This window comes from Coloeus monedula (genome assembly GCF_965178545.1).
Source record: "Coloeus monedula genome assembly, chromosome: 1".
Taxonomy (NCBI): domain Eukaryota; kingdom Metazoa; phylum Chordata; class Aves; order Passeriformes; family Corvidae; genus Coloeus; species Coloeus monedula.
This window is the reverse complement of record NC_138781.1, coordinates 126,358,134-126,374,391: the sequence shown is the minus strand read 5'-3', so window position 1 is coordinate 126,374,391 and position 16,258 is coordinate 126,358,134. Positions and strand designations below refer to the sequence as shown.

At 41.4% G+C, this 16,258-nt stretch overlaps 1 protein-coding gene across 6 annotated transcripts in view; it reads left to right on the top strand.

The window, feature by feature from the left end:
* Positions 1-404: 404 nt before the first annotated feature.
* EYA1 (EYA transcriptional coactivator and phosphatase 1) overlaps positions 405-16,258 on the top strand; it is a 162,725-nt gene continuing 146,871 nt past the window's right edge. For all 6 annotated transcript variants that reach the window (XM_082297865.1, XM_082297860.1, XM_082297858.1 and 3 more), the window contains exons 1-2: positions 405-556; positions 12,733-12,840. In XM_082297865.1, coding sequence (XP_082153991.1) covers positions 12,808-12,840 — 33 coding nt within the window. In that variant the 5' untranslated portion in view covers positions 405-556; positions 12,733-12,807. The remainder of the gene's footprint in view (positions 557-12,732; positions 12,841-16,258) is intronic.

Genomic DNA, 16,258 nt, shown 5'->3' with positions numbered 1-16,258 from the left:
TGGGGCCGGGGGATGCTGCCGGTACCTTTCCGACTGCCCACCCTGCGGCCCCGGCGCTGCCAAGACAGCGACGGAGCCGCCAGCCGGGCTCGGGGAGTTCAATCTGCAGCCGTCCCTTACCTCCCGACAGCGCCGCAGGAAGCCGGGATTCCTCAGGGCCCATCCTTCCCTCGCTAATAACACCTTAATTCTTAGAAATAAAAGAAAATTTAATAATAATAATAATAGTAATAATAATAATAGTTTTCAAAAAGCGTGTGTTGGTGGGGCGGGCACGGGGGCGGCCAGCGGCGCTCTCCTGTGTGACGGCGGGCCGAGAGCGGCAGCAGCGGGCGGCGCGGCCGGGCAGGCGCGGTGCTGCCGCCGGGCGAGGCGGCGGCGGCGGGAGGAGGCGGAGGAGGCGGTCGAGCCGCTCCAGGGAAGTTTCCTCGCCGCCGCCTCCCCGAAACCCCTCCCCGCCAACCGCGGCTCCGCGCTCCTCGAAACTTACCGCCGGGCGCCGCTCCTGGGGAGCCGCCGGGCCCGCGCCGCCGCCCCGCGGAGGAGGCCCCGCGGAGTAAGTGCAGCCGAGCCGTGCCGAGCCGTGCCGAGCCGAGCCGAGCCGAGCCGAGCCGAGCCGTGCCGTGCCGTGCCCGGGCGGCGGGGCCGCGGCCGCCGCCCCCGCAGCCGGGGGGTGCCGGACACGTGGGTGCGGCGGACCGGGCGGGAGGCGCCGGCTCAGCCCCGGGGGTTGCGCGGGCGCGCAGCGGCGCGGGGAGGGAGGGGCGAGGCCGCGGGAGCCCCCGCGTGGGAGGGAAGGGGCGGCGGAGCGCGGCTCGCCCGGTGCCGCGGGAGCCCCGGTGCCGGCCGGGGGCCGCCGGGCGCTGTGGCGCGTCGGCAGCGCTGAACGCGTGTTTTGTGTCAGACGGTAACAATCTGTGCGCGCTTCGCCGTGGTGTGAGCGTGTCCGCCTCCGCCTCGCTCCCCGGGGCTGCCGGCTGTGGGCAAGTGTCAGGGGAGGTGTCCGGGTCCCCGGCACGGAGCGCGCAGCTCCTCCTCCGATGGACGGGGGAAAGCGACTGATGCCGGGGCACCGACGGCGGCCCCGCGATCGCGCCGGTGTCCCGGGCACGTCCCCGCTGGGGCGGCCGCCTCCCCGCCGGGAGTCCGCTGGCTGCCTGCCTCCAGCGGGTCAGGGCACGGAGGGATGATCTCCTGTCCTCTCCCCTCTCCGCTCAGCCCATCGCAGCAGCTGGGGAGGAGAGTGCTGAGCATTGGCAGCAGGGAAGGGGTACACCTTCCTGAGCTCGCTTTCTGAGGTTCTTATTTCTCCCACCATCACCTAAGACCTTCAGAAAGATGGATGGATATGGCTACTTACGAGATGGTTATGGTCTCTGTTGTTCATCTTGGAGATAAGGCTTATTTTTTGCAGGAAATATTCTGTTCTTTAAAACTATGCTTAATTTGGCGGATTTTCTATCAGAAAGTCAAAGATCAGAATTTTTCTCTGTTATGAAAATATAACAGTAGGCTTCCCCTCTTCTTCCTCCCCCCTCCCCCCCTTTTTCTTTTTTTCCTTTTAGAGGAGCGCAGTGTTGTGTTTAAATTGCAGAGTAGTTCCCATTGACTTTTAGTAGTAAAACACTGGTATGGTCACATATGCTTCAGCAAAATGCAGTATGAACAACACCACCAGACAGTTGCTATGTTTGAATAGTCACACATTCCATAATAATTGAAAGTAAAAATATGGTTATAAGAAGAGAAAATGGTCATTGTGTTGTCAGAAGTTGTCTGTAAGGAGAGTGGTGTGTGGAAAGTCCCTATGAAACAATTTCCAGATTAGAGCTGCTCATTCTCTGCCAAAAGCTTTGTAAGCATGAACCGTAATGAGGGTAGTTGTAGGATCACGGAGTAGTCATGGAGCAGGTAGTCCAGCTGCAACAGAAAGTAAGAGACAGAAGGGCAATGTGTATGGAAATGTCCCTAATTGAGGACTGCAGCTCATGGAAGTAGCTGGCACATCTTCTGAAGGCTTGTCTGGATACATTCCTCCCAAACCTTTGTTCCAGCTTGTACACAACTTATTCTACTGTATATTTAAGTGTGAGGTAGAATACAAGTATGTGTGTTCTTCAGCAACCTTTTAAAATGTATGGATGACTTTTTCTGAATGGTTCTCCAGTCCTCAAAATTGTAGAAATTATAATAGCATCAATAAAAATATTTATAACCCATCTAAGTAGAAACTAAGTCACTGGTTCCTTACAGCTGTGTTATTTATTCCAAGCTTGATGTTTCATTCCTAATTTTCTTCATTAGCTGCATCTTCCCATGTAGACTGAATCACAAAAATGGTAGGAAGAAAAAGGAGGAAGCAAGTCACTCTTGTTCGTGGCTTTGTTCTCCTTGTACTGCAAAACTTGTCGCTATGGACAAGGTGAGGGATGGACTCTGTCAGGAGAATTGTAAAATCTTCAAAGGTTGCTTGAACAGTTCCTCCAAGTCAGCTAGAAACTGGAGGCCTCATGCATCCTGTGCATTTTGAGAATTTTAGGTAATTTCCTTTGTTTCTCTCATTCGATTTCTTAATTAGAGAATCCAAAAATATTATTGCTGAAAATAACCTTTCCTTCTAGATTTAGAGAGAGGGAGAGTGATACAAAATTAAGAGTTTAAATTGAATTAAGAATCTTGAGGGTTTTTTTCCTTTCTCTCGTTTTTGCTCTTTTTATCTTTGACTGTTTAATCTGATATACCTAACATCACAGGATAATGATTTCTCAGATATCTGGACACTTTTAGTGCTCTGTTTTTTTTATTTTTTTTTCTTTGTGACACAGAATATCTTCTCACCCTGTCTGAGATTGCTAATCCTACTGCATGGACCTAGGAAGCAAAATATGAATTTACCATTGAGTTTCGTGATTTGGGTCAAACTACCATGAAAAGGCTCTAGTGGTTGGACCAAGCAAAATTTGCCTGGATTTGATGGTGTGACAGTGAGCTGTGGCTGCCTGGCAGTGACACCCGGAGGGTCAGTTCTTGGGGAAGCCTGGGGGCAGCTGCTGTCCATAATCAAACCCTGAGCAGGGGGTGGGGATGTGGGCAGTGCAGGCAGGCAGTGCCCCAGTCTGCCCAGGGCCCCACTGTGCCGGGCTGCCTGGAAAAATCACGGAGGTGAACTCCCACCCTGTGAGGTGGGTCTGCATTTTTGCAGCTCCCCTTATAATGAAGTGAGCTAGGAAAAAGCTCTTTTTATTTATAAGAACGGAAATTGTGTGTAAAGTCCTTAAAATCAAGGAGGCCACAGCTGGGTACTTCATATGCTTTTAAAAGCTTTTCCAACTTGAAGTTGTTTCTCTGTCCTTCCCATGCTGTTTCCATAGCGAGTCACACCTACTGCTACTTTAGGCAATTGGCCTAATTCCTGAAATTTTTGAATTTTAATTACTCAGCTCAATAGCTTGAGCACTTTATCATCTGAATATTGAAGAGGATTGCATAGTGTTGTGTGAATAAAATTTTCTATCTTTTAGGTTATATTGTTCTCAAAAGAGTGAAACATTATGTTCAGAATGCTAGTGTAGTTAATTCTTCACCTTTTCCTTTATTATGAAATATTATTTATAATAACTTATATATGACATTATTTGATAAGTGAAACTATTTTTGTAATAATTGTAAAAATCATGTTCTGTAGATCATAACCATTGTCTGTTCTGTTTTTCACACTTAATATATTAGTATAGTCAGTAATATGTAACAATTAAAGTTTTATCTTGAGCTGTGATGGTGAAAAAGACTGCAAGACTATTAGGATAAGCAAACACTTAAGAAGTGTGGCTGTTGCTAAAGGACAGACTGATTTAATGACTGAACTTCAACTGTGTTTTGCTCTTGTGTGTTTTGTTTTTTTCATAAATGTATATAAAGTTCATTCTCATTGGTAGATACAGTTTGGAGACATGGAGAACTGAAACTAAATACTATTGTTTGACTAGGTGCATTTTTTGCTGACAAAAACACATAATGCATCTTTGTGTAGTTGTGTAAGCAGAACCTATTTATCAAGGTTCCAAATCCTTAAGTTTTCAGTTTTTGTTATTTTAAAAATGATGGTTTACTGAATTAATTTTCATGAAAATGTAGTCTGCAAGAAATCAGAGGAGAAGGATGTCATCTGTCAAGCAAAAGATATGATGAAGTTGAACAGAACAACATTATAAAAATATTTTTTAGCATTGTTTTCCAAGGAACTGGGAGTCCTATATATACTCCTACAATAATTTTCTTCTCCTTTCCTGTAATATTCCAATGTTAATTGTCCAAATTTGGCAACAATTTATTGGTGGGGTTTAATTTCATAAAGAGTGACTGCTGGTTAGAAAAGAGAGAGGTCCCAACCAATCCCTCCTTGCTTGACCCACTGACAGTGGGCATGGCCCCACAGGGAGCTGGGCAGTGCCTTCCCTGGGATTACTCCTGAGAGACAAGAGCTTCAGGATGTAGCACAGAAATGTGAAGAAAAGCTGGCATCATTCTTAGGTAAAATCAGTATTGTTTCTGCTTTAAAATTAGTTTTCAGTTAGTGAATTGTAGGTATTTCTGATCACCATGGGCCAGGCTTCCAAGGGTATTTAGGTGGCTAAAGGTGCAGCTGGGTCTTTACTGTGATTCACAAGGGTGCTTGCAGTATAAACAAACAGACAAACAAAGAAGTGTGAATGGCTGTAGATGCTTAGGCTGATGTGGTGCCTTTAAATATCCCTTTGGATCTCACACTGACAGATTTGACATTTCAGTGGTATAGCCTTCTGGTTTTCTCAGTCTTAGGGCCATTAATGCTGGTTCATTTGGACTTAACAGAGATTGCAGGAGATCCCATTCTCAGACATGAGTCCAAATGGAGAAAATAAACTACTTGCACCTATTAGTGAAACTCACCCCAATTTCCAGTAATTACCTCTACTGCATGAAGAAAAGCAGAAGTATATGTAGATACTGATCTGTTGTAAAGATTGAAAATAAAATGCTTCTTGCGGTATGTGAATGTTGTGACTTACCAGTGAAAATTTTGGTTGATCTCAGGAGACAGGAAGGTTTTCTTATTGTGTGGTGGCTAAAGAAGAAAGCAGCATCCTTAGCCTTACTGATGGTGGTGTGAGAAAGGTCATTGCTACGCACATTGAGCTGGTGGTTGTGAGATCTGTGAGTGGCACTCACATGGAGGCACCAGAGGTGTGCCACACAAGGGCTACTACACTGCTCCCAAGGGCAGGGTGAGTCCAGAGGCAGCTGGGGGCTTCTCACAGAGCATGGGACCTCAGCTGACCCTAAGCCAGCGCTTGGGTGCCCCTCAGTAGGAGATGCCAAGACTTTGGCCTCTGAGTTTCCTGCTTGAACGTTAGCTTTCCATAGCCAGGATGACTCCCTTGCAGCCGTGCTTTCTGTAACCCATCCTATCTGGGTGTATTTTTCTGCTCTCTGGGATACTGTGGCTTCCACTACTGAAAATACTCCTGGTACTGTTTCTTATTTGAATGCTTTTACCAGCTTGGGGAAAGCCTAGGTTTTAATGAAGGTTGTTACAATTTCAGACTCAAATTTATTGGATTTATTTTAAAAATAAATAAAACTTTAAAAAATTTAGAAAAGGAAGACATTTCACCTGGAGAAAAATTACTTTAATTGCTCTGTGTAAACCTTAAAACTTCTACATGTGACCTGTATTAATTATAACTAGCAAACTTTTACCTGTTTGCACTGAATTATGCAGAAGCAGTACAGTTGCTTGTTGTTAGACCACAAACTTTTATAGACTGCATATCTTTTACAAACTACTTTAAAAGCACATGTAAAATAATAAGTAATGCCCTACCTTTAATCTAAATTTATAAAAGGTGTAGAAAGGCTTCTTAAAGCACAAATATAATTACTACTCATTAGAAACATTGTACAGAACCACACGGGTTGAAAGAAAGCTTTGTTTGTAAAAGCTTCTTTCCTGAGCTAGGTAAGTATTCCAGTTGCATGTTATGATTCGTAGCTCAGCATTTTTTCTTGTACTTATTTCATATTCTTGATTAATCATGACACTTAGTCTAATGGTGTTAATCTGTGGGTTCCTCCCCACCTTTTGTTGTGTGTTTGACACATAGAAAGCAGAAAACACATTTATTGCTCAAAGAAATTATGACAAAGGAATTGGCTGTTTCATTCTGGTTTTGTTCTTTGTTAATGATACATAAATAAAACCAGGGAAATTCTAACTTTTAGATGATAAAGATCCTATGGAATGCTAAGAGAAGAGCTGTTTAATCCTTATTTGAGGCAAAGTTCACCTTGTAAAATGTAATTTTATTCGTTTTTAAAAACAGAATTTTTATGTTTGCACCTTATGAATATTCTTTATTTCCTGTCCTGAACTGTCTGTGTTTTTCTGCTGAGCAGTTTCAACCTACATTTCAAATACAAATAAAGTTGATCCCACTGGGTAGTTTAAACATAGTATTAATTTTGTAAGTAATTTAGAAAAGAAATTCTGGCAAGCAAGTAGCCAGTATAATTTTAACATTGTTCTACTGCTTGACTTTTGTTCGCATTTAGTATTCAATGAAAAATATGATCTTTTGCTATGTTTGGAGAGCTCTGCTTTTAGAATAACATTATTGCTTTAAATTTTTATATGTATATGTCTCCCACTTTAGCCTTTTGTGGAGCTTCCTGACTGAGGCACCCTGTTGGGTGTTTGTGTGAGGGAGTTTGAACTTAGAAATCTGCCCATTGCAGGCACCAGGTTTCATACCTGATGCAGATACCAGGTGCATTCTAATTCCAGTTCAAAACCATTCCTGACCATTGGATGCGGGAAGCAACTCAAGGACCTCATCAAGACAGTTTTTGAAACAGTTATATTTCAGGTTTAGATCTTGTAAAAGCAATGGCAAATTATTTACTTCATTTTTTTTTCAGTTCTCCAGTCTTACATCATTGCTCTTCTGAGGTGCGCTCTAACTTTTGAACACTACATCGTCAGGCTTCTTTCGCCACCTCAGCAGGGGCTTCTTTGTATTTGACCATCTCTTCCAACACTGGGAGACCAGAGAGCTCTTCTGAGCTTGCTGAAATTAGCAACCAGCAGATTCCCATAAACACATGCTAACATCTTTTACCTTTGTTTGTTTCTTCAGGTAGGACTTTTCTGTTATCCTCACTCCGCTTTCTCCAAATGCCTCAATAACTGTCCTAATCAGGCAGAATCATTTTCTAGGTTGCTTCCACTTGAGGTGAATAGCAAGGAGAGGGGTGAAGAACTGCTCAAGGACCTTATGAGACAAGTCACCTGACAATAAAATGACAAATGAAATTCTGCAGAGATAAATGTGGACTGCTAAGCCTCAGTTAAAATAGTTGTAGCTGTACATGGAAAGTGACTGGCACTGGGCTGACCCTCATCTTTCAGAAATGAGGTCTTGGCATATAAGAGAATTCCAAGAAAATTTTTTCAGTTCTCAGTAATTCCCCCAAAAGTGAATGTTCAGAACTGCTAGGAACCAAAACAAATCACATAGGCTTCAGGAGGAGAATAGACAAATACTTGAGAGAGCTATACTGAGGATTGCTAGACAGATGAACTCCATCCGTCTCAGGAAACCCTCTGAAATGAAATAGCAGGAAACAGGGAAAATGCTGTGAAAATGGCATATTGCTTGTTCTGTTCTTGCTCTTCTGTGTCCAGTTATGGCTGTTGTTGGAGAAAGCACCAGGAGGATTGTTGTTCTCAGCCAGTATTGTGGCCCTTGTGTTCTCAACACATTTTTCATGTTAGATTTAATGGTATATGGGAGAAATGGGACACAAACTCTATTGTTGAGTATTTCCTTCAAGACATACTTAGGCCTACAGTGTGATAGCAATTTTATAATGTCATCAGGATTCAGAAAGTATTACATATGTATTTCTCAGACTGTCAATGATGTCATTTGCCTGTGATGTATTTTTTGTGTTCATAGTGCTTCATGTCTACCTTCTTTCTTGCCTCCTTTTGCTCTTGAGTCTCCTCGGTTATTCTGGTCCAACACCCAATGAGTTTCCTGTGTAGGCAGATGAGACCTCATGTTTCCTTACCAGAAACTTAACTCCTCAGTGAAGTTAAAAATGTTAGGGAAATACCATAGTTTAATCTTTAAAATAAAGTTAAAAGTGATTACCTATATAGAAAAAAAAATCTTTCTATTTAATTTATATTATTTACTTATAAAGAATGAGATTCCTTTGGTGCTAGACCTAGACTTGACAGTGAGTGTAAGTGGCAGGGGTTTTAAACGTGCCTGTCCAGTGATTACCTATATAGAAAAAAAAAATCTTGCTATTTAATTTATATTATTTACTTATAAAGAATGAGATTCCTTTGGTGCTAGACCTAGACTTGACAGTGAGTGTAAGTGGCAGGGGTTTTAAACATGCCTGTCCAGGACACCAGAGTGCTTGTTCAATTTTTATATAAAGGAAAGCTTACCAATAAAACTGAAAACTTTCAGCCCACTCTCCCACAGGTTTACTTCAGCCACAAGTCCCAACACCCTGTGTATTTCTGCTTGATGGTAGTGGAAAAAAAGATCTGTTGAGACGAACATGGATTTTTATGGGGATGCAGAAGTAGTGACCTACCTCCTGTGGTGTTGTACAGTGTGTTACCTACATGCTGGATGCCCACAGAGCAGTCTGGGGGTTTGCACACCCCCAGAGTCTGTGTCTGGTCTGTGTCAGCACTGCATTTGGTGTGGGATGCCTTCCAGCAGATGTGCATGTTAGGTCCCACACATCTGGGCACCTATCTGTTTTGCTGGTGTCCCTGAGGCTCACTGGAAGGCAGGATCCTGTATTGCATCTGCAGGCATTCCAGGCTGAATCAGAGGTGGTCTTCAGTCACAGCCCTGGAGTTAATTGTTTATAAAGCTGCTGAAAGGTCCCTACTAAATTTCATTTTTTAAAAATACCTTTCCCTCTTCTGTTTTATTTCCTTCCTTTTTTTTTTCCTCTTTCTTTTTGGTTTTCAGCTGTTACACTTGGCAAGTTTCTTTCACAGCATTTGGAAATAATTGTTTTCTAAATGCTACCCAGGTTATCTGCCAAATTTAACACCTTAAAAGGAAGCGGGGGTGGGGGACGAGAGACCTACCTGGGAATGGAGCAAATGTAGTGAGTCTTTAGAAAGTGCTAAAAAGGAAACTTCCCAAATAAAGCACCTAAAATCAAAACCATCGAGTTCCCTCACATCAACTGTAAAATACCACGTACTATCATCCAAAAAAAAAAAAGCCATTTCGTCCAGCCTCATAACCTCTTTTTTTATTTTCTCTACCAAAAGATAAAGCACGTGTGGCTTTTTGGTTTTTTTTTCTTCTAACAAATGTGTATAGTTTGGGGAGATACAGTTTTTTCATGGTGTTACTAGAAAAATCCTACCAGTCCCTGAGAAAGCATAAAAAAATAAGAGCAGAGCAGAAACCACTGATGGCACTCAGAATGACCTATCTTGGAGACTTTGCAATGGCCTAATTAGCTGTGGGGTTGTAAGACAGGATTGATTTTGCTGGTGGCACAGGAACAGGATAAAAAGTTTAATTCCTCTCCTTGGTGATGGAAGGGGTAGGGTAGCCCAAGGTATTTTTATGCTGTTGTTAGTGGCATTTCTGATCACTGTGAGTTTCCTCAGGGGCTCAGTGCAGCTGAAGGTGTGTTACAACAGCCCTGGGACAGCTCCAAGATGTGGATTAGTGGCAGTGTAGGTCTTGCATGGGAAGTGCACAGCTTTTATGAACAGCTTGGCAAGCCTAAGGAATCAGGCTCCTTGTCCTTAAATGTAAGTGTCCAGGTGCCAGGGCTCAGCCATGGACAGTTACATTTTGGTCACCCTTGCATTTGGTACTCTTTGTGCAGGAGGTCAGCCTGCACTGGTACCTCCCATCTCTAGAGATTATTTCTCAGGGGCTGTTTCTAACATCTGCTTCCTGGGTTGCCAGGCTTTCAGGTGGGTCCTCAGGTGGGGACAGCGCTTCCACAGCAAGGAGCTTGTGGAAGCTCCTGCCAGCTCCGCAGCATGGCTGGGAGGGGCTGGCAGCCGCCCTGTGCCTGGCGGCAAAGACACGCTCAGATCCTTGTGCATGGGGAGCATTGCACGGCGTTGGGTAGCGTTTCAGAAAGCAGGAAATAAAAATGCCCCATAACCACTTTCTGGACTTCTTTGTGGGTTTTTTAAATTCCCTTTAAAATGGTAATAGCTGTTTGGAAAGAGGACTGCCGGTTATCGTGCCTGGTACAATAGTACTTCCTTAGCTGGTGGGACTTTTAATACTGTCTTGTATTTAACAGTAATAATATTGAACCAAGCAAATGACTTCTAAAGTAGTAGAGAGAAATAAAAGGTGATATATACTTTCATGACTTCCCTTCAATTTAGATCTTGCCTTTTTCAATAATTTGAGTTTTTGTTCTACTCATATTCAATGGCACATTTTGGATATAACAACTTCTCTGTAATGGATACTCTGTGTAATTTAGATGTATTTTTTGATACATTAACAACTCAAGGGAATTTAATTGGTTTTTGTAAAGCTTTACTAGAAGTTAAAAATAACCTAAGATGACAATTAGAATAACTAAGTTGCTCTTGTTTAAAAGTTGAATTTTTCAAAATTAAAATTACTTAATTATATTGTACATCAGCTGTTCTGTATTAACATCTAAGCCCTCATGTTACTGTGGCTCGCTTTGGCTGCCAGAGGTCTCTGATGTCTTCTGAGAAAGACAAGTCTTTGCCCCTAGCAGTGTGGGTGGGTATATACAGGAGCTTTTTGTAAACCTCTTTTGCAGTGACATGAAGTGCAGCATATGTCAGAGCAGAAATTCAAGAGTAGGCTCTTTTAACACTGGTGTGTTACAGGAATCTTTTCCAGAGAGAGAAAATATTTGCTGCAGCAGCTCCTGCAAGTTAGGCCGCCTAATTACGGTTGAACTATAATACACACTAAAATGTATATGCTTTTTCCTTCTGGGCTTCAACAGAAAATTACCAGTCTTGGTAAAGTTTTCTTTCCATTAGTAAAGAGAGCACTGCTGATCTGAAAATCCATCAGGTCATCCATACCAGCATTACATCAATTGACTTTTGAATATTTTTCCATTAGAAAAGGCTCCATTTTTATTCCCTCGCTGAAGTGGCAGACTTTCAGTTTGTGCGGTTTTTCCATTTATTGAATTTTGCAATAAAAGAGTTTTTGAAACAGATGTCAGTCATTGCTTAGGAGTGGGGCATTGTTAGAGAGCTGTTTTCTTCCCTTTTTTTTTAAGTTAGAAGAAATTCTTGTCCTTCCCCTCCCTAACTTTAATTGTCACTCTTTAAAGCCATGAATAATTTTCTAACCTATAATCTGGTGTCAGAACAAATATAAGCACCAAACCCTGATTTCATAGAAATATTGCAGATTGACCATTGTTCTCAGTAGGAGCAGGATTGGATTTTATCTCTCAATTGTAAACCAGAAAGAAGGGAGTGGATGCACTGCAGAAGCATGGTTCATATTAGCATCTTCCTTAGGGTGTGGAGTGGACCTATTAACACTTTCTTAAGGCTTAGTTTTTATAGAAGGAACCAAATGTGTGCAGTGAGTAGTGTCCAAAAAACAGGGTTCAAAGGGATTTTTAATTTTCTTGATAGAGTCTTATCCAGGTAGAAAGATAAAGAATAAGATTTTAGGTTTTGATTCTAAATTATGTGTTTCTTATGCAGAGTGGTCTTAGGACAAACTGAATATCTTCAGACCATATCTTCACCTGTCACAGAAGAACAAAGTGCTATTCACATTTCTGTGTATATAACGTGTGTGTGTATATATATATACATACACTTAATCAGATTCTCATTTTTATTCTTTATTGACAGCATTTTCTTCATGTATGTTAAAAAAAGCGCTGATTTTTCTAATGAGGATTTTAGCTGGGTTTGTTTTAATTACGCCAATCAATAATTCTGAATTTTAAGAAGTTTGCGGCATTTTATTCTAAAGAAAATTGTCCATGGAAGGAAACCAATTTTTGTGTTGATATCTGTTTGGGAGGGTAAGCCTTTGTTGTTTCATCTTGGTACTTCACTGTTACTTTTAACATCAAAGAACACCCTTTCTGAAGGTGAGAGAACACAAAGCATCCCATATTTATAATTTATGGGGCCTAGGACTGTGACGTAATGTAAACTTGAAGAGATTTAGTATAAAAATATCCTTAGCTTGAGGGCAGTGTTTGAAAACTTTGTGGATTTTCTTTTTTATCCTGGCTCAGTCTACAATCATATTTCTTTGCTATTATTTCCTCTTAGCATTAAAGTACGATTGACATTGATAGATATCAGGGGAAGGTTGAGCTTCCTAAAGAAAAAAAAAAAGAAAAAAAAAGAAGAAGAGATGTGTTGTTGGCACAGAAACAGTGACGGTAGAAGAGTTCCTGGCTGCCTTTTATTCTGCAGACAGTGAGCACAACGGGGCTCTCGCTGCCTGCTTTTGGCTTGTGTGGATTTGCAATAAACAGCTCAGATATGTGTTTATTTTCAAGACTGATTCAATTCTTCAAAGACAACTGCTCCCAACTTGTGAATACTTGTTAGTTACTGGAAAGTTGCAGAAGTGAAGATCAGCTCCCATTTTCATGCCAACAAATTAATCCGAAGATGTGGTATTGTCTTTTCCACAGGTGTGTGTGTACTGAGACTGTCTGAACCTCCCTGTAAGTAATAGCCCATATATAATTTGGAAGGAGAAATCTTCAATGGAAGACCCCGAGGGAATAAATGGGAAGTCTGTAAGTAAACAACTTGTCAGCCCTGAGAAAAAAGTTGCAGTTTTTAAAGTAGCAATTATTTTTGTGGCAACCAAGCGAGTGAAAGTCTTAGAGAGCTACATGCACTTTTAGTGATTGGAAGAAGCAGTGAGTGATGAAATTAATTGAGAGATGGAGGCTTATGCTAATGCTACAGAAAATTAAGTATAGCTTTAAAAATATTTGTCTTCAGTGATTCATATTTTAAAAATGACAGTTGTTGCTTTCTCTAAGAAATATTTGGCCTGCTGCATTTATGTTGTTAATATTTTTGTCTGTTAGAGAGTTTTCATCCCATTATTTGAAGTTATTTCTCTTTGCCTGTGTGAATATATGCAAATACTGCTTCTGGGAGAGACGAGTGCAACAGTGGCAAAAAATGTAGTACATTATTGTTTCTTGTAAATGCCTGCTTACAGAGTCACAATAGTAAGAAATTTTGCAAATTATCAGGTACAATTAAGAATGTTTCATGCATGGTCATATGATTAGTTGTGTGTTTTGGATTTGTTACTTTAGTTTGTGACATCATTCTTGGCACTCAGTGAAATTTGAAATGCTACATATATGTTTTTATTCTGAATTGTTTAACAGAAACTGTGCATATTGAAATTGCCCTATTTTTTCCAGTTGTAAAATAAGTCCAAAAACTATTATTTAGTAAATTTAATTAGATTTATTTCCTGCATTTTTTCTGATGTGTTTATTTTCTACATTTGACAGTACTCTCTGTATTATCTCTCACTCTTCCCTTTGTATTCTATGTTCCTGTATCCAGTTTCCCTGATGCTTCCATTAGGTTTTCATGTAGCAACAGAGTAGGAAAAGCCAAGCCCCTTAACAATAAGCCTGTTGTGTTGTGTGTTTTTGTTACACTTCATGTGTAGTGTAATTTTTGCTGTCTGAAGCAATATGGCTTTGATTATTTTCCAATGTTCATTTGTTCCACAGTCTTGTCTCTATGTGTACATTTGGGGATTTATCCATCGCTGGTACCACCACGTGTGGACAGGACCAGTTAACTCTTAGGGAAGTGAGTGGCCATGGTTACCAACAGGCACTAAACAGGGATGGTCCTGTTTGCAGTTGCAGTGCCAGAGCTTTCAGCACCACCCAAGCTCCTCGTTCTGTTTGGAGTCAGGCTTTCCTCCATGCATGAAAAGCCTTTCCCTGATGCTGTCAAGATTTTCTGTGGCTTCCACTGCAATACTTCCCCTCTGTGTGCCCAGCATAGCCTGGGCTTCGTGTGCTGTGGAGGGTTTGGGCTGGGTAATTGTGTGCTGAATCTGTATGTAATGACAAATGTAACTGTCACTTAACATAACAGGAGTGTTAAGGGAAATATTTGTTCATGGTTTGGCACCACCAGCACTCCTGTTGGGGTTATTCGTTCCATTCCTTCTTTTCACCACTTAGTCCAGAGAGCCTGTAAAACACTTTGTCTGCTCAGAGTTTCCCTTCACATTACCCAAGTGGGTGGTAGTTGTTCATGCTATCAGGATTATCAAAATCTAAACCAGTAACAGCTGAATAGACCCACTGCACTGACCAGCACTCAGGCTTCTGTAAACGAGGACTGAAACTCCCAAAGGTACATAACACAGGTCAGGGTGTAACTCTTCTGATTGCAGTGTCATTGGAGAGTTTAAAATTGGGGTGTTAAACCCTGGAATCAGATCCTTCAATTAGGTCTCACTAGAAGTCATTCATAACTGGACAGGCTGCTGTGTTTGCAACAGCCAGTTGACCAACAGGGAGATTTCCTAAAAGCAGTAGTCAGAAGGCAAAATAGTCTCATTGAAAATAAAAATGACGGCATGAACAGTGTTTGTGTTTATTTTGCTCTGTGTGTGTGCGTAGAAAGAGAGAGAGAGTGAGGGATAGATTAGCACTCTGTAATTAGAAACCAGAAACCAAAACCTGTTTGGGATTTAAGATCCCAAGCACATGTAGTGATTTCAAAAACCTGGTGCTGGTCCATAGGAAAAGGGGGAAATTTCCCTGCAAATACCAGTTGAAAGGTAATTTAATTTTGCAACTGGACAATGCAAACTGTGTGGTGGAAGCAATTTCAGGTACATGTGGATAAGGGAGGAGCTTTATCAACAAGTGAGAAATGAAGCTGGATAATGTTTTAGGGAGAGATGGACAACAGAGAAAGTACCAAGAGAAGGACAAAGTAAAGGAAAATGAAAAAAAGTTATCAGACAACAGTATGAGAGAGTAGATGAGTACTTTGCCACTGTCTTTGGCCAAGATTTCTCTTTAGAGGAAGAGGATGATGTTGCACGTGGGAATACAGCCTGTCAGTGTTGCCATGTACAGAGGATACTGTAATAAGCCCAGTAAACTCACTTCTGCACTTCTGTTACACTCACACAGCTGAGAGAGTATTGTAGCCATTTCCTAACCAAAAAGTGGTTCTAATGGTACTGTCACTTGCTTGGTTCTCCGTCTGTAGGAAACGAATTTCAACCCTGGGCTTGCAAACTTGAACATTACGTCTACCCCTTCCTTGCCTTTAATAGGTGCTTGAGAAAGAAGCACAACATAAGCTAGACTCTGTCTAGCTGAGGCCAGCTAGACAGAGGATATCAGTGTATTATCCTGTCTGAAAATTTCACTGAAGTTCTGTTTCTTTCTTTCCGTGTCCAAAAAAGACTTTGAAGCTTGCTTGCTAATGGTACATGCATCTGTCAAAGATGGTTCACTCATGTTTTATCAAGCTAAAACAAATGGTTGAGGTTTTTTAATTCGTATTTTCTTCACCATCCTGAGGGGGCTTTTCTGCCTGCTAGTCATTTGCAGCAAGTCCCACTGCTCAAATATACTTGAGAAATAAAAAAATAACCTCTTGTTTTAATTATTTTTGAGATGAAAATGTCATTTTGGATGTTACAGAAATTCTGATTGTAAGGAGACTGGGAATGGGTAACAGTACATCTTATACCAAATTGATTTCAAAAAATGTATGCAAAATTATCATGGCTTATATTTGTGGTAGGCCAAATCTACCAGTTCCAAACTTGGCATTGGCATGAATCCATTGCCCTAGAAACCATCTAGAAGCCCTAAAACCATGACAAACACTGATAAGATTCAACTTGATAACCCAGGTGGTTAGAGGTACCCTGATGATGACTTCTAAAAAAACCCTTAAAACGGGCAGTGTAGAGGTCAGCAGGTATTTTATTTCATTTGATTTGCCTGTGATTTTTTTTTTAAGAAATGCATGAGGTTTATTTATTTGCAAAACTCAGCACAAGAAAATTTTCACCACTAAGTATTGGCATGTTTTCAGCAATTACTATGCCCTCTGGGGATATTTTGGAGGGCGTTTCTTCCATAACTCTCTCTCTGGTAGCGATATTAAGTTATTATATAGCATAAAATAATTTTC